General features: G+C 41.4%; 2 protein-coding genes across 4 annotated transcripts in view; one reads left to right on the forward strand and one right to left on the reverse strand.

Moving 5' to 3' along the window:
• The first annotated feature begins 761 nt into the window (after window positions 1-761).
• MALSU1 (mitochondrial assembly of ribosomal large subunit 1) lies at window positions 762-7,387 on the forward strand. The gene is made up of 4 exons (XM_021538254.3): window positions 762-1,011; window positions 2,419-2,597; window positions 5,319-5,400; window positions 6,586-7,387. Exons 1-4 carry the CDS (start codon window positions 762-764, stop codon window positions 6,762-6,764), a joined length of 690 nt encoding a protein of 229 aa, XP_021393929.3. The 3' UTR covers window positions 6,765-7,387.
• A 2,951-nt stretch (window positions 7,388-10,338) lies between these two features.
• The window catches only part of IGF2BP3 (insulin like growth factor 2 mRNA binding protein 3), a 111,483-nt gene continuing 98,040 nt past the window's right edge, over window positions 10,339-23,781 (reverse strand). For all 3 annotated transcript variants that reach the window (XM_021538252.3, XM_031503849.3, XM_085573135.1), the window contains 5 exons: window positions 22,277-22,396; window positions 18,181-18,255; window positions 15,146-15,277; window positions 13,902-14,015; window positions 10,339-12,964 (listed from right to left, as the gene is read on the reverse strand). In XM_021538252.3, the coding sequence (XP_021393927.1) occupies window positions 12,863-12,964; window positions 13,902-14,015; window positions 15,146-15,277; window positions 18,181-18,255; window positions 22,277-22,396 (543 nt within the window). In that variant the 3' untranslated portion in view covers window positions 10,339-12,862. The remainder of the gene's footprint in view (window positions 12,965-13,901; window positions 14,016-15,145; window positions 15,278-18,180; window positions 18,256-22,276; window positions 22,397-23,781) is intronic.

The raw sequence follows: 23,781 nt of genomic DNA on the forward strand, positions 1-23,781 counted from the left end.
TGTACTGTACCTGCCCCTTTCCAGCTGCCCAACAACCCTGCACAACACAGCAGGAATGATCTTCCCTCTCAAATCCAGACATGTCAAACCATCTTTAAAATTGATGGTTATTCAGCTGTCCTCTGGCCCATGGTACCACAAAGCCTGCTTCAGGGTGTATCCCCAGGTTAACCAGCATCTTTTTCTGGCTCCAGAATCTATCGGCCAGACGAAAGCTCAACAGATCAGCTGCACCTGGCTGGGCGGACAAGCGAGACCACAAGGTTGAGGAGCAACAGAACAATGGGAAATGGCTTCAAATTGAACGATAGTAGGTTTAGGTATTAGGAAAAAAGTTCTTTACTGTGAGGGTGGTGAGGCACTGAAACAGATTGCTCAGAGAAGTTGTGGATGCCTCATCCCTGGTAAGACTAGGTTGGATAGGGCTCTCGGCCACCGTCTAGCGGAAGGTGTCCTTGCCCTCGGCAGGCAGAGGGGAGCTGGATGATCTTTAAGGTCCTTTCCAACCCAAGCCTTTCTACGCTCCCGCGATCCCGGGCGAGGCGGAGCGCCCGCCCCGCTCCCAGCGGCCGCTCCGCGCCGCGGCCCGACGGGCAGGCGGCTGGGCCAATCAGACTCGGAGGCGGCCCCGCCGCCGGCCAATGGCGGAGCGGCGCGCCGGGAGGGGCGGGGCGCGGGCCGGCATGTGGCGGGCGCTGGCGGCGGCCCGACGGGCAGGCTGCTGGGCCAATCAGACGCGGGGGCGGCCCCGCCGCCGGCCAATGGCGAAGCGGCGCGCCGGGAGGGGCGGGGCGCGGGCCGGCATGTGGCGGGCGCTGGCGGCGGCCCGGCCGCTCCTGCGGCCGCTCGGGGCCGGGGGCGCCCCGCGGGCGGAGCCGCCGCTACTCCGGGCCCCGCCGCTACTCCGGGCCCCGCCGCTACTCCGGGCCCCGCCGCGTCGGGGCTGCGCGGCGACGGGAGGCGGAGGCGGGCCCGGGGCGCTGGGGGCGGCGGAGCGGTGCCAGCCGGCAGGTAGGGCCCAGCCCGGGGCCGCGCTGCGGCGGTGCCCAGGGGACGTGGAGCGGCGTGTGACGCCTCCTGAGGAAGGGGCTGCCCGGCACGGCGGAGGATCCGCGCCGTGCCCAGTGCGGTGGGGTCGGCCGGGAGCGCGCAGCCTGCCGCGGAGCGCGGAGCCGCGTGTGAGGAGCTGCCGCCCGGCCGCGGGGCTGCTGGGCCGGGCAGCAGCCGCCCCTAGCTGACAGCCTCACGACGCCTGCAAGGCCGGAGGGCGCTGGGTTGTGGCTGTAGCTGCCCAGCAAAGCTCCTCTAGCCCGGATCTGACCGTGACCAGCAGTGCCTGGGGATGTTTAGGACATCCGTTCTCTAGGCAGGCTCTGGAGACTTCTCGGGCAAGTTTGTGACTTGTAACTGCTGTGTCTGGAGGACCTGTGGCCATTGCTAATTTTCAAGATGCGTGACCACAACAAAAAATTGAAAGAGTGCCCTGAGCTGGAAGCCTTACGTTTGCAGAGATCTCATCCAGTTTCATATCCCCATTCATGCATATCATTGTAGCTATTGTTCCTTTGTTTGGCTTTTTCTTTATATTGGGAAATACAAAGCTTGGCTTTGTGCTGGTGCTCAGTCTGCACTAACGCTCATTTTATAGTGGCAGATTTGCACTGCTGACAGATTCAAATTATGCCTAAAGTGTGCATACAATTTGCATCTACCTAATTAGGACAAATTAGAAATAAACTGATTTAATGGTGTGAACAGAACATAGTTTCACTGATTTACTGCTTTGTAGGCAGGCTTCCTTAAACTCTTGAAGGACTAAAGCTTCGTCTACAACATCATGACAGATCAGGCTAGGGAAAAACAAAAAAAAAAAGTGGCTTTACTCCACCTGCAGATAAAAAAAATGTCTTCATTCTGCATCATGTCAGCTCCCTTTTTAAAATATTGATTTCTTCTACTTAGGATTCTAGAATGCTTTAATCACAATGTATTATCACAGATTGTTGAAAAGCATTGTTCTGAAATATTTTCAGTTTTGTCTGTTGTTTTAATAATGTCTGTTGGAGTACGTTAAGTTTAATTCATCTACATTGACGAGTGTGAGGATATTATTGGCATTTAAATAGCAGCAACAAGAAATAAATAAGTTAGCAAAAACCAAAATTTCATTTAGGTAACTGTTACATCTAGTGATAATGTTGTTTACTGGAAGACTGCTTACTTCTCTGCTTTGGTGGCTGTAAAGATGATTTTGAAAAATCTGCCATTCACGTTGCATTGTCAGTAGAAAACCAAACTCCACAGTGAGTGACTAGCTTAGGCTGTAATTCAGTTAATTGTTATTTTATGGCTCTAAATGGTTTATTTTTGCAATTAAAAAAGAAAATTTGCCTGTACTATTTTTTCTATGCACTCCAGGTACTGTTCTTCCAGAGTTCAACATTGACTTGGTTGTAGCGCTGCTGAGGCAAGAAAATGCTAAAGACATCTGTGTCATCCATCTATCTCCAGAATTAAAATACTGTGATTATTTTATAATTGTGAGTGGATTTTCAACACGGCATCTTCATGCAATGGCAAATTACATGCTGAAAATGGTAAGACAGTTCTTGCTGCTCTGTCTGAGTTTTGGGAATGCTTTTAAGTGTTGTGAAGGGAATTTTCCCAGGATTGCATGTGTAGGGATGTACCAGGTAGGATGAAACTGATGACATTGTCATTTAATCCTGAATAAATCTAGGAAGTAACTGAGGGTTTTTTCCTTTAGCAGTACTACAAAAAATATAGGTATTATGTTTTTGAAACAGAACTCTCTGTATGTAGAGCACTGAGGACATCACAGGCTGGAACATGAATGATGTGAGATGGTGATGATGACCTGTGTCTACCTTATGTTTGTCCAGCAAACACCATTGCTATTCCCAGTCATTCAAAATAGCTTTATCTGGCTGTTCTCAAACCTTGATCCTTAAAGTTCCCACTTTCTCAGATATATTGTAAGGCTGGAAAAAAAGTTGGCCTCTTAAGAGGCACAGGATCCTCTCATGAGCTTTAAGCAAACTTGTAGCTAATCGTCACCCTGCTGTGCATGTACTGCAGGAGAGGAGAAGCAGCAGTAGCCATCCTTGCACAGAAATCCTCTGCTGTTTAGCTTTGGAACAAAGAACTTTTCAGTACAGGAACAGAGGTCAGAATAAAATTACTGGTCAAGCTTAGAGATGAGGGAGGAACTTTCTTGCCTGAGAAGAGCAATGCGACTGTTAAAAAGCACAGCATGAGGAGTATGACCAGCCCCATCAGTCAGCTGTCTGTACTCAGCCTGGAGTTTGCCTTCTCACCACCCACTTTATTTCCCTTTCTGACCCCGTTTTTCCGTTCACTTTTGGTTTTGCTTTCTTCCTTCCAATCCTACTGATTTCAGCTGTGAGATTCATGGGGGAAAGGAGAGTGGGAGAGATGGTTTAGCTTTTCAGGGCCTTTCTGAGCAGGTATGGGGTGTTTCTTGTGTTCTCTGCAGAAACTGGGGCATCTTTGCAAACCAAAATTCTGTCTTAAGCTGGAAGTTGCATTAATGTGATAGGAATATGCTAAATCAGAGTGCTTGGTATGTACTCTATTCCTTGTATAACTTGCTAGTCTTAACAGCTTTTCATTTCTCCCAGACCAGGAGAGATCAGTGAGTACCACCTGCCTTGAAAAACATGTTTGGGCTTCATGGCTGCACCCTCTGGTGGCTGTAAAAGCAGCAATTTTGCAAGGGCAGAGCCTCTTGGGAGGCATGGTATCCTCCTGGGCTTCCTGAGAAACTGGAAAGCCTGGTCAAGTACTTGGGGGTGGCTGAGTTTGTCTCACATTGGAAATTTTCAAAGTTAAAAAGGAACTGAAGCTTAAGATGTAAAGCAGAGCTGGTGCCCCAGAGTGATGCCAGGCCATTGGCAAGCTTTACTGTCTTTCTTAAACTACTATGATTTACTTGCAGTAAAACAAAGAGGTGCTCATGTGTAGCATGGGATCTTCTTCCTGTTCTGCTTCCAGGAGCTTGTGAATGGCAAAGGCCCACATCCCCATCTAGTTTCATGTCAGAGGAAGATGCTAACACTTGGCTGTATTGTAATTGTTCACCTTACACAGCCTCTAAGGACAAGGCTTGGAAGCTTGTAGTAGGGATCAGCCTTTGCAGCCTGATGATAGCTGATGGCAGTTCACACTGGGCTTTTTTAACATTTTGATCAGACTGTTGGACTCTTTTGAAGGTGCCTCACAAGCCATCCTAAAGAAAGAAAGGTAGAACTGGTTCTGAGTTAACATTTTGAAAGTTTTCCATGCTGGCTTGCAAACTAGCATCATTACCCAGCACCTGATGTTGTGTGGAGCAACCAGGAACAGCTGCATTTTGTGATAAGTGCATTCCCAGTGAAGTGAGACTCATTTGCCAGCCAGCCATGCTGGTACATGTTGTTTTGTAGTTCTGGCTTCCAAGGCAGAATGGACTGTTGGAGCCATTTCTGATGATACTCCTTGTATCGACAGGAAAAAGTAGATTATGGCCAGATCTGAAAGTGACCATGCTTCAGCCTTGAGCTGTCAAATTTTTCCAGCTCTGGTGGGTGTTTGGGTTCTTCATGTACTGGCTGGGGAGAGCTGAGCATCTCAAGCTGGCATCACAAAAGCCACCACGTGCTGCACAAAGAACTACCCACTTTCCCTGACTGACTTTGTGCAGCCCTGCTTTGAGCTGCCCCCTCCCCTCTCCCAGGTGGAAGTCTGTGTACTGATCCCACTTTCCCCAGCATGCAGCAAGTGTTGGGTGTGTGCCCTCAAGAGGCAGGAGGCTGGTTTGAATGTCTTCCTCATGGTGGGGGTTGAAACTTGGTTTTGCCCCATTCCCTTCTATCTGAGAAGAGAATAAGCTCAGCATCTCCATTTCTGCATCCTCAACCTGCCAGTGTAAACCACCAGTGAAAGGTATGAGAAATAAAACCTGGTGGTGGCAGCTATAGAGACCCAGAAATGTAAAGAATACTGTAAGCAGTTGTATTTAATATTCATCTTGATAAAAGATATGTACAAAATTCTTGGACAACAGTATGGGAATCCTGAGCATTAGGATTTCAGATCTGAGTAATCTGGAGGTATTTTCCAGTACTGCAATTGTAAATTAGCCTTTTTCTGTTGTGCAGACCCCAGGACCAGCATGAAGCAATTTAACCCATTTAAGCTTTAAAACAACTCAGCAAAGTCAAGCTTCTCTGTTAGGTTTGAATGCTTTTTAAAAAATGCAAAAAACCCAGTTTTCTGCCATTCTTTTTTTTTCTCAGTACAAGCATCTCAAAGAAGAAGGTTGTCCTCATACTCAGATTGAAGGAAAACAGACAGATGACTGGCTGTGCATTGATTTTGGTAAATATTTATGAGCCTGAGAAAAATAAAGTTCTGCATGAGCTCTTTGTTGACAGAAGCATTTCACTGTGAGCCCTGGTTGCTGTGGAAAGTTCTCAGTACTCTGCTGTTTGGGAATTCCAGTTGTTGCTTGAAGTCACTGAGATAAGAAATGATTTTCCATTAAATATCTTTGGTGCTGAGAAAAAACAGTAACTACTCTTCAGTGGCTAAAACAGGTCCTAATAAAGTGAAGGTAACAATAGTTGGGGGAAAAAAGCTTCAGTCAGTTTCCTCAGGTGTCTGTAATACATGCTTGGGTAAATGGGAGCCCATTGTACACTGCCTTACTAATGAACTGTTGAACGAACTTTTCCCCTGTCCAGATCATACCGTCACATGGGGTAAAACCTCAATCCTAAGAAATTGAGTTTAATTCTTTATTCTACAAGTGTGAAACTCTGCACAATTATAAAATACTACATTCAAAAAGCAGTTCTTCTTCACAGCTACCCCCTGGCTTAATGTTTTGACCTAAAAGATGAAAACTTCACTTATGGATGAGTGAGGAGCACTGCAGCCACAGATGTTAAGCCTTGGCTACTTAATGATGATAATTATTTGTGGTTATTACTGAAAATCAATTGGAATTTCAGGGAAGAACTACAGAAAAGTGCATTAGACAAACACTGGAATTGACATTCTCTGCTGTTGTTTGCACAGAATTAACAAAACCAGAAAAACTTAGTGCTTCAAAGGTTGAACCTATTTAATTGTAAAAACTGCCTGAGAAGTGTGAGGAACACAGCTATGAAAAATTAGTTGGCTTTAGCAGAATGCTGACAATACAAGGCAGCTGAAAATCCAGCTGTCACCTTGGGGGACTCTTTCAAATGAAATTCCTTTTGTATTTCTTCTGTCCCGTAGAAGTCATAATTTCTTTGGTTTGGAGTCTTGTGATAGTGTCTTACTTCAAAGTATTGTGTCTCATATCTTGTTACTGTAGTCTTGGAGTTTTTTGAAAGACTGACCAATTCCTAAAACTGCTTGAGAACTGGAAGCAGCAGCTTAGGAAGGGACTTTTATCAGCTGCCATGTTGTATCTAGCCATAAAGGGGGTGGAGGGCTTGAACTCTTTGCTCAGCTGAAGGTGTAGTGGTGCTTTACCGTTCCTATTAATTCATTGTGAATCTCTGTTCTGTGCAGGTAGCATAGTGGTGCATTTCATGCTGCCAGAGACACGAGAAGTTTATGAACTGGAGAAGCTGTGGACTCTTGGTCCCTACGATGACCAGTTAGCGCAGATGACTCCACAGTCCCTGCCAAAAGACTTTATCTTTGGACTGACTCCCAACAGCAGTGATCATCTCGAGACAAGAACTTAAAGCAGCTACTGTATGGAAAGAGGATGAGTGTGCCTGAATCATACAGTCTTGAGAACGGAGTAGTCAGTGCAGTTGATCAGTACAAAATAGTGTATTTATTGGACATACCTAGGTAGAGTTCTGAGCAAGCTAAAGTGAGCAGAATCATAGAATCAATAAGACTGGAAAAAATGCCTTAAGAATCCAACCATGAAATGTCAAAGAAGGAAACCTGTTGGAGCTTCCCAGGGGAGCCATTGGCTTAGTGGAGTTTGCAGTGAGAAGAGTGGGGCAAAGAGAGCTGCTTAAGCTGGAACTCATGCTCAGCCTCTAGAATAATTGTTTTTCTAATATCTTTGAAAGACACGCTGTAGTGGCAGTGAAAACAGACTGGAGTGCTATAAGGAAAAACTGAAATAGTACAGTTGAGATGATGCTTCTTGTGTTAAGCCATTTGCTTCGGGTCACAATAAAGCAAGTCATGGTCTGAAGGGGGGACAGAAAACATTCTGGTGTTACTGAGAACATAAAAGCTGAGAGCAATAGTGGCAAATAAATGTGCTTTGAGTTATCAGAACAGTAAATCAGTTTTCCAGCCAAGGCAAACCTGGTTTTAATAATAATAAAAAAAGCCCCAAACTGAAGTACTTCAATTGCTTGTTTTCATGTGAGAGGATTCAGCTCATCCTGCATGTGCAGTTGACTCCTCTCCTAGCTTTCCTCTCACCTACTTTCTGTAAAGGGACACAGACAATACACTATGACAGTGGAAACCTTCAACTCTTTGAAGTGGGAAAAAAGTTCCATAGGAATCCCTTGGTCACTGAGCATTACTTGCTGCTAATGGACTATTCAGCACTTTCAGAAGTCTCTGTTCAGTGCATTCTTAGCATGACTGATGCACAGCCTGATGACCAGTTAAAGAACTTGAAGGTGGTAACCAACTTGTCTGTGTAAGACAAGATGCTTTTTTGTATTATAGGACAGAGGTTTCATCACTGGATTTGAATCTCTTCCTCCTGGAGAAGTTTGCTCTGCCATGTATCAGAAAGCAGAAACAGGAGGTCCTGAGGGTAATCACCTTTTTTTCCACATAGCCCCACAAATTAATGCAAGCCCTGTCTGCATCTCTGCCCTGCACAGCAACTTCTGTTTGTAATGCTCAAAGCAAGCCTGGTTTTTGTGCCTAGAGCTGTTTTAGTCAGGAGGAAGAGTGTGTTGTTTAAAAAAGTCCAAACAAACCAAACCCCACTTTTCCCTCTATTTCGGGTCATGTTTTCATGCTGTTGTCATTTTTTAATGAATGATAGCTTCCAAGGTCACCTGCTCTTTGATACAAGGCAGCAGATAGTTCTGCAATTACGGGTATTAAGTGTAGTTAAACCACGGAGATAAAGCATCTTTGCCCACAAACCAAATACGTTGTTGGGAAATACAAGTGCAGAGAAAGGTTTTCAAAATTCTTCATGACACTTCTTGAAAGTAATCACATGGGAGAAAGATAACCTTGACTGTCTTACAGCCTGATGAGTTCTAAATCAGGCATTTCCTCCTCGGAGTGATGTGTAGGAGTAACTTCGACTCATTCCCTGAAACATTTCCCTTTTACTGCTGTTGGAGATAAGTAATATGTGACGAATAGAGGTAGGTTCAGCAAACATTACACCATTATATGAACCCACATTTAGTAACCAGAGCCACGTACAGTATCCTGTCTGAAAGAACAGTAAGAAAAAGGAGTACCCAGAAAAGAACATCTGTGTGAACAAACTAGGGCTTAGAGGTGAAGAGGGTTGCTAGTCTCTAAGACAAGACAAAAAAGAAAAATAACAGAGGAGAAAAAAACCCAGTAAAATAAACAATTATAGTTGACTTAACTGGCAAAGCATATTGTTAAAAGAGTTCTATGAACATCCACTGGTTGCTATTAAACAATCAGAACTGCCAGCCCAGGGAAAGAACTTGGTTCTCATCCATTTAAAAGAAGCATTTCTAATCTCTGGTGAGCTACTGCAGCACCCCAACCATGTTACCTTCCAGCCTTGATGATACTATGAAGATGGGACATAGGAATTAACCCAGACAGTCTGGATGATCAGTACTATGCAACACTAAAGGCCTTTTGGAAAGAGAACATTTGGGAATGATTTCAGTTGGATAGATCAGGTGATTTCTGGGTAAAATAAAAATACCAAACAGTTTGTGCAATGAGTCTGTAGATTCAGCATTAAGTCATGGACAGGTACATGTTGGTTTGGCTCTGTGAAGGATCTGTTGCTGAGATGAATAGGAGAAACCACTAAGTGAAACTTGTCATAATTTCTCTGATTTCTTGCAGTGCATCTGAATAACTTCATTTTCAAGCAGTGTTTGAGCCCGTCACTTTAGCTAACATCTCTGTTAGAGCCCAGCTGGAGTGCTTTCTCAACAGTTTGTCATGTTTGTCTAAGAATCCTGCACCCTAGTACCATATCAAGCCCAGGCTGTGTTGCACAGCACACATGCTCCATTTAATGGAAAATTATACAAAGAGTGCATGCCTTAGAAATTGCAGCTTAAGAATAAAAGCTCTGGAAGGTTAGAAGCAAATAAGAATGTTATGGTAAAGCAAATGCTCGAAACAGGGGTTGAGCTGTCACAAATGCACCAGCAGTACAGAGCAAGGCTTGATTTTTTATGTTGCTCAAATGACAGGGTGCTGTTCCTGAGAAGAAAGCCTGATACTGACATGGAGAAATGAGTTTAGGATGCCCTGTGAAATGTGATACTCTATGCAGTGCCTTCTGCTGACATAATTTCTTAAATTCCATCTTTCTGCTGGTTGGTCCCAGGAAATGAGCTGTGAAGTAGGAAGGTGAACTAGTTTGGAAAACAAGTTTGGAAAACCAGTTCTCTTTGAAAAGATACTGATTTGTGCAATTCATGATGCTCCTTCATTCCCCAACTCATCCTGCTCATGTGTAAGCATTCATTGGTCTCATTTTACTCCAAAGAATGTTAACAAGGATCTACATGGAGAGGTGATACCATCTCACTGGCAAGTGGTGTATTTGGGTGGTCATGGTAGGGGTGAGAGGCTGCCAGGACATTTGTTTGCCTGTGTGACTGGTTCTGCCTGTCCAAGCTTCTAGGGCCACAGTAATAGCAAAGCTTCATTACTTTAAGACCACCACAGTACAGACTGGGTAAAAAAAACCTGCCTCCCCTCTCCCCCCAGCTCAAAAAAAAAAAAAAAAAAAAAGTGCATTTCTGATCTCATGTTTGCCCTGACAGGACTGTCAAGTCCACATTCCTTCCACAGCAAATGAGCCTAAGTGAATGGTGCAAGGCAAACCATGAACCATAGGTTGTCCTACAGACTAGATGGGCTTGTTAGATGGGAGGGAGAAGATTAATTACAAGCCACAGAAGTCACAGCTTGTTTTGGGAAGTGCAAACATTATAACCTGGCTGTCCTAGCAGCTGTAGAATACCTGTAGTTACTGCTCATCCTTATCCAGTTACTACGCACAGAAAAACCAACTTGATCAAAGCACCACAGGTACTCAGGACAGTCGTCCCTATGCCTCAATGATTTAAAAAAACACCACACAACTTTATCTGATGATAGGAGTTAAACTCTTTATTCCATTCAGAGGCATCTGGCAAGTAGAGCTGCATTGGGGGGCACATTACAGATGAAAAATGATCCATACTTTCTGGATATTGAATTCATTTACAGTATTTACTTTCTAGCTATTCCCAAATACTCCAAATTACCAAGTCTCAATTGAAAAGAAAAACATGAGATATCATATTAAGTCTAAAAATTTAAGAGATGACAGTATTTAAATCAGCAGATGTAAATGCAGCACCTATCTGTAATTTTTAATGGAAAATAATGAAGTCAAATCCTTCTCAAATGTTAAGAAAGGAACGTCCAACTGACTTAAGCCTCAACAAAAATTAAAATGCTATGTACTTTCCATACTTCAGTAATTTTAAATTCATTGTAAGAAAAAAAATTATCCTAAAGGCTAGATGAAGGTCACTGTCAAAAAAGGAAAAGAAACTCATCTTTCTTTGCTAAAACTACAACATAAGTTTGTGGTTCTTAAACCAATTAGTAAAGAAGAGATGCAGGAAAAACACTTCAGACCATTTTCAAAATTATCTAATCTGTACAACAATGATCTTTGGGAAAATTATCTAGTCTATGTAGTAATGCCTCTATTTCAACATGAACCTAAGAGGTAGATAACAAAATGATGAAACAAATGTTTTTGCTCGCTGTGCCCCTCAAATCAGTGCAGCATGGTGATTCTGATCATCTCATGCACAAAAAACATCACAAAAAAAGGTTCAGAGGTAATAGCATGGCTCTGTCGACCACACACACACAGGCGCGCACGCGCACACACACACACAGCAGTCTTTATGCACCATGTGTTGCCACATTTTTTTTTTTTCTTAAACTGAGGTAGACTGAAGTTTATTGTAGAAACTTGAATGTGTCACTATTACCACAATCATCATTCAAATTACATTTGGAATTTTAAAAATTTGGTAACTTTCCTGTTATCCCTGCCTTTTGACATTTTTTTTTGTTCTCCTCTAATGGTTGGTTGCAGAATGTGCATAAATCCTGCTGCATCTATTATAAGCCAGGCTAGAGAGGTTGTTGTTTTGCTTTTTTTTTTCTTGTAATCATTTTCAAAACCTTCAAAGTGGCTTAGTGTGGCCCATAACAGCGGCTGGATATGTAAACTTAGCCTTTCATTATCTTTCAATGTGATCAAACACTGTTTGACCTTCCCCCATCGTGGTAACTGAAAGCAGTATGATGTGATCTGCAGACAGCAAAGACCCTACTGGCCTCAAAAATGCTCCAGCAGATCAAGTGTTCTATCAAACTGAAGATGAAGCTTGCTCTTTGAACAAAATGGCAAAGTCCAAATGGGCTGCAAATGGTTAAATGTAGCATTATTAGGTAGTGATGGTCAAAGGCACAAAGGGTTCATGCATTCAATCAAGTAGCACAAAAAAAAAATTCAGCCTCTTGCAGCCTTCTAAATTTTTCCCCCAACCCCAGCCTCTTGCCATCACTTCCTTGTCCTGTTCCCAAAAAAGTACCGTCACAAACTTTTTCATCCCATCTTAAAAGAAAACTAAACGGCATTGCTGCTATCAGAATGTTGGCATCATTCACTATCTTTTGAACATTCATTGAATTTTTTTAAACAAATGATGGTGTTGAAGCCCTCAGGAAATCTGAGGCTGTGTTTTTTTTACCCACCTTACTCCCATCAGCCAGCAGCTAGAAGTGCTCTACTATATTTTTCCCCGATAAGTCTGTAGTACTCCTGGCTGGTGGCTGATCAAATTTTAATTTTTTTTAAAAAAATAAAATGCTCAAGAACTATTAGCTTTATAAAGTATACAAAATACCAAAAAAAAAAGCAAAAAAGGAACAATTTCTCATTGAGGTACTAAATGCCTGAGGTAGTTTAGTAAAATGCATATTTATCTTTTTATGCCCTGGCCAACACCATTCAACACTTCCCTTAGGTTATTAATGGCAGTGTTATGTAAAAATGCAACCAAATTCTTTTTAAAAAATGCCACTTGTTTCAACATTGGGACTAACACTTAAACTCTTGTCAATACCCTTACTCTAACCCTAGCCCACCCACAATCCCACCCTCCAAATGTGTTTATTCTTTTACAACTGGACCTATAAGAGCAATGCCTTTTCTTTTTTTTTTTTTTGTTGGTTTTTTCTTTTCTTTTTTTTTTTTAACCAGTGAACTCAGAAGAGAAAGCTTCATTAAACCAAGTTCTAAAGTTGTTGGGGAATAATAAGAACAATAAAAAAGACTAACGAGTTTATGTTAAATTGTGAGAATAGAACAAAAGGGAAGTGAAGGGGTCCTTATTTTAAAGCTGGGTTTCAAAAGTTTGAGAGAGCCTAAAGAATACATTCTCAGAGACAGCGTTCAACGGTTGCCTGGTCCTCGAACAGGTGATTGGCTTGGTGGATCTTCTGCATAAAACTTCAACAGGTGCTCACCACCTGTCTCTCTGTCACACAGTCTGTCTTTGGTCTGGCATCTGTCTCTGATGGGCCGTTTCCTAAACCTTTATTTTCGTCTTGGCTGAGGCTGTCCGCTTTGCAATGTTTTTTGCTGTTGCTGCTGCCTTCTTACCTGAGCCAGTATTTCCTGAATTTTTCTCTGAGCAAGCTGAAGGACACAAAGAAGAAGAAACAACCCATCATGATGTCATGCTGCAATGACTGATGTTTACAACCAAAAAGAGATGCTACTGGGAGATTAAGAAAATCTGGAATAACTAAATTTCAAGTACTGACAAGATTGCTTGTTTACTAAAACATGCTTGAGATTAATCATTATGTACAGCCAAAATTTTAATTTTTCTTCTCTTTTCCACCTGCCACAACTACTTGCATTGTCAGTTTTCCCATCTGTAATATAGAAAGCATGAGAATAGGAAGTTGACTACCAATGTTGAGATTATTGAAGCTACAGCCTTCATTTTACCCATCTGGAAATACTAATGCCTTATAAGAACCACTGTTTTAATAAAGAGGGTACAATTTTTTTATACACTAGGTTAATCAGAATGTCAGACTTACAGGACTTCCCAGCCCCTCCCAAATCTCCTTTCTGAACTACAAGTCACCTGCAGCAAAGTATCACAAGGAATGAGTCTGAGTTAAGTGAAGGAAGGGATCTTGTGATCCTTTTCTTTATGATATTATTCAACAGATTGGGCAATGTAGATGAATTACATATCTGGGTGTATTCTTTCCAGATACTGTGCTATGGCTTCTGTCTCTGTTCCTTCTGAATTTCAGCCCAATCACAACTTGGGTTTTCTTTCGCTTCTAGCGAAGTTTTAACAGTGCCAGAGCCTGCATAAATTGACAGAAGAATTTAAGGAGACTGTTTTGCATATGTAAACGTGTAGTATTGTTATAAATCTCTCTCAAAGGCATGAGGAAAGTTTATTGCAGCAAGACAACCAGAGGAACCTGGCAACCAGTGCTTTCTGTATCCTGAGCAAAAGTCTTCCATCCCTTGGCTCCTGCACATGGCTATAAAAGAAAGACCATGGAAACATCAAGGCAAATACAGAAAATCATTGCAGTCCTCCTACCTGGCATGCATAGAAGTGACCAGTTATTTTCACAACCACCTGATCATTTTCATCAGGTGTCTGGTCACGAGGGACTACAACTTCTGCACTTGTCAAGTTTTGAAGCTCATTTACCTATAGACAGATAGTACAAGTCAGAAAACTTTAAACTAACAAATGTTATACAACCACCAAGCCTCAAAGATACCAAGCATTGAAGCATCATCCTCTAAGCTACATTTTTAAAAACCCCTCACTAACAGAAAGCATCTTTATGCAGCAGTGTGCACTCTGCAAGCTGAGCCTCTTGTGTCTCTTAACATAAATTAGCACCAACTTCTCTGGGTTTGTAGAAGTGTTTTAAATACCAAATACAACACACAGAAGGTGTTAAATACATGACTTAAAAAAAGCAAATAAATGCTACAGTATTTACAGTTGAGTTAAAAAGTGTAAGGTCAGAAACATCATATAATATAGGGAAGAAAAATGCCAGAGTATTTATACACTTTTTCCTTCAAAAATCTACACAAGATGGAGAACTTCAGACTGAGCAGGTGAGAAGTTCTGTTTGTTCAAATTATTTTCAGCAGCTTATCAGGCTTCCATCGTGTTAAGTAGAGGTAAGGTTAGAGTCTTTGTCTCATTAAAACTAATTTTACTTCAGAAATGCTTATCATTGTGCAATTAAAGTTTTAGATTAACAGCTTCTCAGACAAGTTTGCCCTTAAATCTCATTACTGCCACTGCAAGTAATGGATGAGGCCACACTGCCTCCTGACACTTGACCTAAAGACCCTGTTGCACTCAGGATGGACACCCACAAATGAACCATGTCTTTGCAAATATCATCCAGCTCCTGACTTAACATCATATGAAAATACCTGAGCACCAGCAGAGCACCAGCACCTTTTTAGAATTGAAAAATCTCAGTGATGTTATGTTATACAACAAACTGAGCCTACGAAATACCATCAATTTAATGGAAAGAAAGATATGTACACTTTTTTTGTAATATTGAGGTCTGAACATGTCTTAAATTCCTACCACTTATTTAGAAATTAAATAAATCATTCTAAGATTGGCTTCAACTCCACAGTAGAAAAAAGGAAAATGTAACAAGCATAGCTAGGAAAATAGCTTCTCTGCTTTAATGTAACATCAAAGAATTATAGTTTAGCTAAAAGTATAAGCTTTATGTGTATATACACACTGAATATGAAACATAACTGAGTAACACTACAGGTTTTATTTCAGCTACTTACTGTTTTGCCTCCTTTACCAATAACTCTACCAGCAGCATAGGATGGCACTTTTATATGAGCCTCAAGTTTCACTTCTTCTTTAGGTCCAAAGAAATTTTCTTCTTTAAGTTTTCCATAGATTCTCCCTTGAGCCTGCAAAATTGCTTTCAGTTAGAGAATGTTCTTGGAATCTAGTTAATGTCAAGAAAGTCCATAGAAAGGAGAATTCTTAGTACACAATCTTGACAAAATGTTTTCCCTAATAAATACACTACTTTTCTAAAAGAAGTCTTTGTACCAAACTAGAAAGTACCAGTGTCCAACTTCAAAGATTGTTTGACAACCCAGGGGACCACACAACAATTTAACAGACATCATTATTATTATGCTTTTCAGTAGAAATATTGCTTTTAAAGACAACCATCACATTTCTGTAGCGGAAAAGAGTAGCAGAGAGAGTAACTGTTAGAAGTTTTTTATTACATCCAGAAGCACAAAATGGAACTAATTGATCCAGAAACCCATTCTTTTAAGGATGCTAAACTAAAAAAGCCACAATACTCCCAACAAGTCATGGTCTAAAGACTCCAATTGGAGCAAAGAGCTTGCTTTTACAATCCATTATAACATATTGTTTAAAAATTAATAAATTTACACTTGCTCAAATTTCCAAATTAAAGAATCAAACTGCCCAGATTTAAATAGTTCCATGGGAACAGTATTATTCCAACCAGCACACAGTTCCTTTTTCTGGGAAACACACAAGTGCCAGATAGCAAGAAGAATGTCCAGATGAGAGTGAGGTTTTAAATTTGTTCATTTTTAAACACATTTACTTCCTTATTCACAGCCATTTATCAGTGAATCTGTGAGAAATTATTACCAAGTCTTGTACTCTTAGGCTTCTACATGCTTCAAAAGAACACACATTACTGCCAAATTATAAAGAAAGATGGGATGTGGACTTCTTTAATAAAAGATTGTAGATGGTCTTCCAACATCTCCAATCTTTCAGTTCTTTAAAAGGTCTTTAGGAAAAGAAACAACCTAACTGGGCTGCAAGCCCCTGCATGGTAAAATGGTGGCTGGCATGTGTTGTCTGCACTAGATTCCACTTCACTTTCATATATCCCAGATCCAAGGCAAGGCAGCCATGCATGCATAGTGGTGACACAGAGATGCCTGAACTCCAGGGAGCACTGCAGCAGAGGCTCTGAACAGTGGCATGTTCCCATTGCCTTGCTAACAACTATCCCTGCACACTGCAACATCCTCAGGCTGCAGCAGCAGAGGAAGAAAGGGATGCAGCCACTGCAGCTACAGGGGACATGAATCACACACAATGAGTAAGGAAAGGATGCTGAAGTCACAGGCTCTGGGATAACACTGCCTTCTCCAAGAGCACATTACTCATCTGACCAGCAACTATTCCCTCTTCAAGTTGTTGAGCATCAGTTTTCATTCTTGGTACCCCAACAACCAGTCCTAGGAGAGGGGAGCCTTCTTAATCAGAGTTTAAGAAGGGCACTAATGAAATGTGGACCTGGCCCTAAGGCCAGCTTCAGGTTAACAGTAGTGATAAAAGGAAGGACTGAGCTCTGCCTCTGCCCATCCCAGTCAAGAGGGCATTGCTCAAAGAGAAGCTATAATACTTCAACACCTGGAGCTGAATAAAGCCCCAAGGGACAATCCCTTTCCTTCATAAGATCAGCGTACCCCAGGAGTACTGATTAATGCACCTTTGCAAGCAGAGCTCAAGTGTAAAGTAGTGACTGATTGATGTGGTTTTAAACTACGTATGAGATGCAGAAAAGGGATACTTTCCTCCTTGCATGAATCAGGTTGGAGAGAAGAGCTTCCAGAAGAACCCTGTGGGACTCCCAGTTTATCTTGGGGAGGAAACCTGAGAGCGACCCTTTGCCTACATGAAAAGTCAGGATAAGGGATGCCAAAATTTCCTTTGGCATGCTGCTCCTTGAGGGTAAGTCTACTGATATCTGATGAAAAGAAAGAGAAGCCAGTATCTGACCTTGTCTGACCTCAGACCATAAGAGTATCTGATATCCAATATTTGAAACATCCCATGTGGCCAAGCCCACATGCACACAGAAAATATCAAGGAGACAGAGGTTCCTAGTCATGCTTTGCCTTCAGTGGCATCTCAAATACCTACGGTAAATGAGCAACAATCCCAAATGCATCTAAGTTTGTTATTACCACTGCAAAATACCTGCCCTGATAATTTTCCAAAAATCCTAAAGGCATTAATGAAACTGATATCCCTGAAGTTTGTGCACCTCCTTCTTGCAAGATGCCCTGAAGCAAAACTACAAAGTCAAAACCGAGAGCAGGCAAGAAAACTATGCCAGGATACAAACTCTCAAGTGACTTTCTACCTGCTCCAGGCCACATCTGTGATGATGCCAGGCTGCTGCACTGAACTGCCTGCATTACTCCTAGCACAGTCAACTCCTTTTGGGGTAACTAGATTTATCACTTGACATTTAAAGCAGAAGGCTACTCTGGAACTTAATTTGAAAACAGATGGGATAATCAGGTTGACTATCTCCTTGTAGTTGCAGTGGAAATACAATTAGAAATCTTGCATTTATCTGTAGAGCTACACAAAAAACATTTTCCATTTGGCACAAAACAGCAACCTGGGAAGACTCAATTTTGTTGTGTCAGCTTTGTTAGTTCAGTTAAGCACACACAACTGTTGCACATACCAAGACAGATTAAAAGACTCAACTCAAAGGTGCTTGTAGATAGAAGAGAAATTTACACTGTAATATGGTCATATTTTTATGCTAGACTATATTCTTACTCACAAAACTCATAAAACATACACAAGTTTTCAGGTGACTAGAATGTGGCCTCTAATAGTACTGTATTACTCATATTCCTATGAGACACCTTTCAGCAAAATGAAAGCAAAACCCAAGTGTTTAGTAAAATCCTGAATAAAATGTGCTTGGAGCCAAGAATTTTGTTTCCAGTATTGTCCCTTAGGATCAAAAGGCCACTACATACTGACAAGTTTTTGTAGGCTGTACCTTGAACTGAGCTTCTGGAGGTCCAGTGATGATAACCATTCTCAGCTTAGCATCTGGTCCTTCAGCAGGGGCAATCTGGAATGGATAAACATAGCTATTGGTAGCTGTCTTTTGAAGGAATAGTTTAAAGCAACCTCCTCCCCATTTCAGTCTCACATTCTGTTCAGGAGTGAAAAATTATTCGTTACAGCAGCAGCATCACACTTCAGTCATGACGAGTTTGTTCTCTTTAAAGTGCATTAATTAGCTGTAATGAAATATGGAGAAACTGGCTAAACCACCATGAGCAAATTTACTTCTGAAAATTAAAGACACAGCTACTCGTCCACACATGGCAGAATCCCACATGGTGTTTTCATGTGGCTATGAGTGATGTAAGATATGTAGCCTTCAAAAAGAGAAATCTGGTTAATAAACTGAGATTCTCATCCCTACCCACTAGCTTGAATAGTCTTTCTAAAAGGTTTTGCTCATTAGCAAAACCTCGCATCCATTCCCCTGAGAACAGAAGATCACTTTACTGTAGTAACTAATCAGATCCAAAACATTCCTCTATACTGGACAATGTGTGACCCAAATAAAAATTAAGCTCCACCAGAGCTGAGACAGAGATGCCTGTAGGGTCTTTAGCAGTTCATGTCACCACAACAGTAGGATTTCTGTGGAGGTTTTTCTCAGACTCCAGTGGCATTGAATAATTCAAGCTAGCCTCCGACATGCCGAATGAGTCTTTTGTTTATCACAACTGACATTTCCATTGTTACATCTAGTATTACATAGCTGCTGTTGAATGAGCAATATATCAGACACTACAGAATTTCATCTCAGCTGTTGGCATAGGGATGTTATTCATATTTAACAGCTGTAGTTTATTTCAGACAAATTACCAGTCACCAGGCATCATTTTCACTAAAGAATTTTGCAAAGGAAAGTTTATAACATTATTCATATTGCACCCTAAGATGGAGAAAGCATTACATACTAGTTATCTGGTTTGCATATCTATTTTTCATTATTTATGAATTCCAATTGGATATATCTAAAAATACACATTAATTTTACAGCAGTACATTTATATGACATGACGTTGTGGTAAGAACAAGTACAGACTAAACCCATTCATTCTTTGGAAAAAGTATTTTAGAGGAGCAAAATTTTAGGGCACTTTTAGAGGCAGCTAACTGAACAGAGTTCAGCCTGACAATTGTCATTCATGTAATGTGGACAGTTTTGTCTCTCAGCCACGTCTAATTTTCTTAGCAAATATCAGCACCTCCATTAAAATTTTAGGAAAAATATTTTCCATCAAGCCTTCATTACATCTTATGTGTGTCTAAATATTCTGGGATATATCTTGCTTTGATTTTATCCTAGAATATTCTGTTCTCAGAAGCTGGGGTAAACCATGGCTGCAAAAGAAACATATACCAATTAACATTTCAATGTCTGAAGGGGTAACCTAAGAGAATTCTGTGTTAATTTTGTCTGTCTGCCTGTGGAAAAAGTAGTTATATACATACAAATAGTATACAAGTGGTGAATTTAACTTCTGAGATTAAATAACTTTACATTCCTAACCAGAAAACAATCTCTTATATGCCAAGCCACAAACAGACAACTTTATACACCCAAACCCAGCTTTCATTAGGAAGGGCTTCTCTGGAAAGAATTTATAATCAAGGAGATGACAATTGTTCATAACAGGTCTAAGAAGTATGGGGTGAACAATAGAGAACTCAAATCTCTGCCTGGCTCTTTTGCTGAATAATTGGGTCTGCCAGAGTCCCACACTGAGCCTGCATTGCCAAGCAGTGACCCCCAGCACTGGGCCACAACCTGAGCTCAGCAAGAGCCATGTACACCTCTGAGGTGACAGCCTGCACACTGCAGCCTCGTACAGAGCCCCAGTGCATCTGCAGCTGAGTCTTATGTCATGGGTTAGGAGTTTCACCAGATCTACAAAGCTCAGCATGAACACAGAGGAGATGCAGGAGGATGTAAAATGCTTTCAGCTGTAACAAGCTACAGCACAACTCAAAACAAGCATTATGCACAGACTTACTTCCTCCACAAAGTATGGTTACTGCAATTTGGCAACTTAGAAGTTACTCAAGCAGCACTTCTACAACTCTCAGATAAAAGCACAGATTCTTTGATTCACAATTTATTATTTCACTCCAAAGTTATGAGAGAGGGCAAGTTAAAGTGGTCCCATTTCAACGTGAGGGAAGTTTAAACATTTTGAATAATTACCAGTTGCCATATTTAATACTTTGACACAGAAGCAAGCCTGATGCTCCACATTGTTCTGCCAGATTACAGGTGAGATTGCATTATTTTAATAGATAAGTACATATGCAGTGTCCCAGTTTTGCAAGCATACCCTGTATCTGCATACTTTTGTTAAGATTTAACCATATTTTCATAAAAACGCATTTTTATTCCTACTGAAGGAACAAAAGACCAGAGCTCAAGAAAACTTTTATCTGAATTTAAATTAATACAGAAATGTTAAATGCATGGGGTAGAGGGGTGCCAGCCAGTAGAGGAAGCCTGAGGCCACTGTTAGCCAGATGCATGAGAAATACTGGAAACTCCCTTTCCACTAAACTCTCTTCCAAGGACCAACAGAAGAACTAGTTTGGACGGGTTTTTGGAGGTCCAGGTTGTTTCACATTTCTCTCTCCACCTAGCAGCGCCTTCCATACACTGCTTAAACTTCAGATACAAGCTGCAGGAACGGAGAGAGGAAGAGGAAATACATGTGATACATCACAGCCCCATGCAAAACAGATTTGATAAAGAAATATTGACACCTCTCACTTCCTCCTGTATAATTTTTCCCATAAAAATATGGTTATTAGTGCTCAATTAATATAAATGATCTGGGTAGTAGAGCTATTTAACATTCTGCTCAAAAAAGGATGGAGTTGGGCAGTGTGTCATTGGTTGACTGGCCAGTAAACAGATCAGCACTAGGCAAACCACACACAAGACCCATTCATCAGGGTTCCCCAATTATTTGGCTCTGTAATCCTTAAATTAACACCTTCCAAGCCAAGCTCAGCTTCACCAAATTCAACTCAGCATCGCCAGCTCCTGCCTTGTGCCCCAGACTTTTGGCATATCCTTGCCATAGCACTCACTAAACACATCACTCCCCTGAAACAAAAATAAAGAGGGCTGAGAAGAAAACATTTGTTTTATCTGTGCAGTAAAATGTCCATCTAACAGCATATTAAAGTTACACACTGTACTTTAAATGCACTGTTCTCTAAACTTTTCTTTTTTATTTTTCAATTTAGGCCAAAACATTATCTTAATAGCATAAAACAGCAGAAAATATTATTTGTAAGAAAAAAGTGCTCAAGCATCTAGAGAAGATACTTGTGGCTACAAGGACATTAGTGGCCAAAAGCCAAGGCCTTCCAATGACTGCAACTGGTCCTAACCCTTGTACACAGAAAAAGATTTCACCAAATTGACTAAAACTCAAGCTTCTGTTAGAGGTCAGCCTAAACCATCCTGTTCTTAGCTACACTGAGGTGGTCAATATACCAACAGCTGGATGTTAAACCTGGGAACAAAGTAAATGTCCTGTTAAGAACTGACTGGCCCCAGAAGCTTGGAGCAGCACATGGGTGAAGTTACACACCAGTAATTCAGAAAGGACACATTTGAGCTTGATAGCCCAGACCAATCCATCTGGCACAGAGCAAAGGCAGCCAAGAGAGTAGGGAACTTCAACTGGGCTGCTGTGTTTAGAAGGGGAATTTACCCCACCAATTTTCACTTTACCTAAAGCAAGGAGAAAGCCTTTAAGCACTGCATCATTAAGGCACAAGTCTGTTTCTAAGACCACCAAAGTAGTTTTCTTTGCAGCTTATATTTCACACCTCAGGAGACGTTTGAAAACATGCTTCTAATTATCTTGTCTCAGGGAAGATTAAAAGATGATTTATAAACAAATGTACTATTTATCATATCACATTCTAAGCACGGAGTACGGGAGGATGTTCACGAAAGCACGGCTTGTGCAAACTTGCTGAAAGTGTCACATAGAATAAGCAGAAAGTTATAGTTGGTGTAATAATACCTTAATAGATGCGCCTGCAAAACGAGAAAGTTGTTTGATGTGCTGTCCCTGCTTGCCAATAATAGCTCCAACTGCCAAGGCTGGGATGAACAGATGAACAGTTTCAGACTCGGGCTGTTGCTGTGGGGAAGAAGGAAAAATGCAGTGAATGTTTTTGAACATTATGAATCAGACTGACAGGAAAATGGGTACAGAACAGACATGCATGGAAATGAGGGGGAAATAAGATTTCCCCCTGAGATGTCTGAGTATTAAAGGTCTGGCTTTTTTTGGGAATCACATAATCCAGAGAACAAGAAAACCAGTTTGAGCCAAAAGAGGATTATTTTATCTTGTATAAAATACTCACAATTTTAATGTCTAGTACTTTACAAAACAATTGAGGAGTTGCTTCTTTGTGAAGCTTTCACTCTTACCTGTAGCTGTCTGGATTCTCTTCCACATGCAAGACCCTGCAGATGAGGCTACTACAAGCAGAAAGGGGCTACTACAGTCTGAGCAGGCAAACTTTCTAGTTTCCCGGTTATATTTTTAATTTTAGATTGTGCTGAGAGCAGTACAAAAAGCCTCAGTTACATATATGCTACAATTTCCTTTGTGTGGGAGTGATCTGGAATGATAGCCAGCTTGAAATCTGCCAGTGATTCCTCCTGTGTAACATTATGCAACAGTTGGAACCCTGGCAGCAGTCCTCACGCAAGCTAGTAAATTAAACACCATGTTTCTGAAAAGTGAGAGGACCCCAGCATTGCACCCACTGGATATCAGGCATAACTGCATCTTCCTATAACTTTCAAGCAGACACCCCAGCTGAGAGCATGACCTAATGCTCGAGTTCCTCTCTACATGCTGTGTAGCAATGATCAAACTGCAGGGTTGCATCTGCCACAGTCACAGCTATGTCAGCAGCCTCAGAAGAGCCTGTCCCAGAGGAAGGGAGCACCATAAAATACACATCACACTACTGGACCATTGATCCACCCACTTTTGTCAGGGCTACTCCTAAAAAGCATTTCACACAAGCCTTTCTTTGAACTTTGAGGTATTTAAGACACTACGCACCTCTCCTTCTAAAGTTTTTCTTCCTCGTTTGTCCCTCTCATGTACTTTCAAAATTTGTTGTGCTCATCCTCAATAAGACAAGCCAACAAGCCTTTTTCATGTGGAGGTATTTTGAGACAACGCAGACATCCTCATCCTTGCTTTCTCAGTACCCACCATGCAGACCAGCACCAGCAAGCAGAGCACATGGAACCAACCAAGCTCATTTAGCTCTGCTCTGTTTATATATTGGTAGGAATACAGGCACATAGAGAAGCTCATCTAAACAGCTTTTTCTATGATATTTTCAGAAAAACCCCCACACTGCTATATGCAACAGAAAGCAAAAAGCAGATGCAATCCGAAAAACAACACCCCCAGCTTATTTTTAAATTTCAATAACTCCTTTCAAGGTTAAGTCTTTCAAGGCGAAGTCCCACAGCATTAACCATAAACAAATCAGA

Source organism: Lonchura striata, chromosome 2 (genome assembly GCF_050655825.1).
Source record: "Lonchura striata isolate lonStrDom1 chromosome 2, ASM5065582v1, whole genome shotgun sequence".
Taxonomy (NCBI): Eukaryota; Metazoa; Chordata; class Aves; order Passeriformes; family Estrildidae; genus Lonchura; species Lonchura striata.

Coding starts and splice junctions, on each gene's coding strand:
- MALSU1 (XM_021538254.3), top strand. CDS start 762: ATGGCGAAGCGGCGCGCCGGGAGGGGCGGGGCGCGGGCCGGCATGTGG. Junction 1,012..2,418: donor GGAGCGGTGCCAGCCGGCAG/GTAGGGCCCAGC, acceptor TATGCACTCCAG/GTACTGTTCTTCCAGAGTTC. Junction 2,598..5,318: donor CAAATTACATGCTGAAAATG/GTAAGACAGTTC, acceptor TTTTTTTCTCAG/TACAAGCATCTCAAAGAAGA.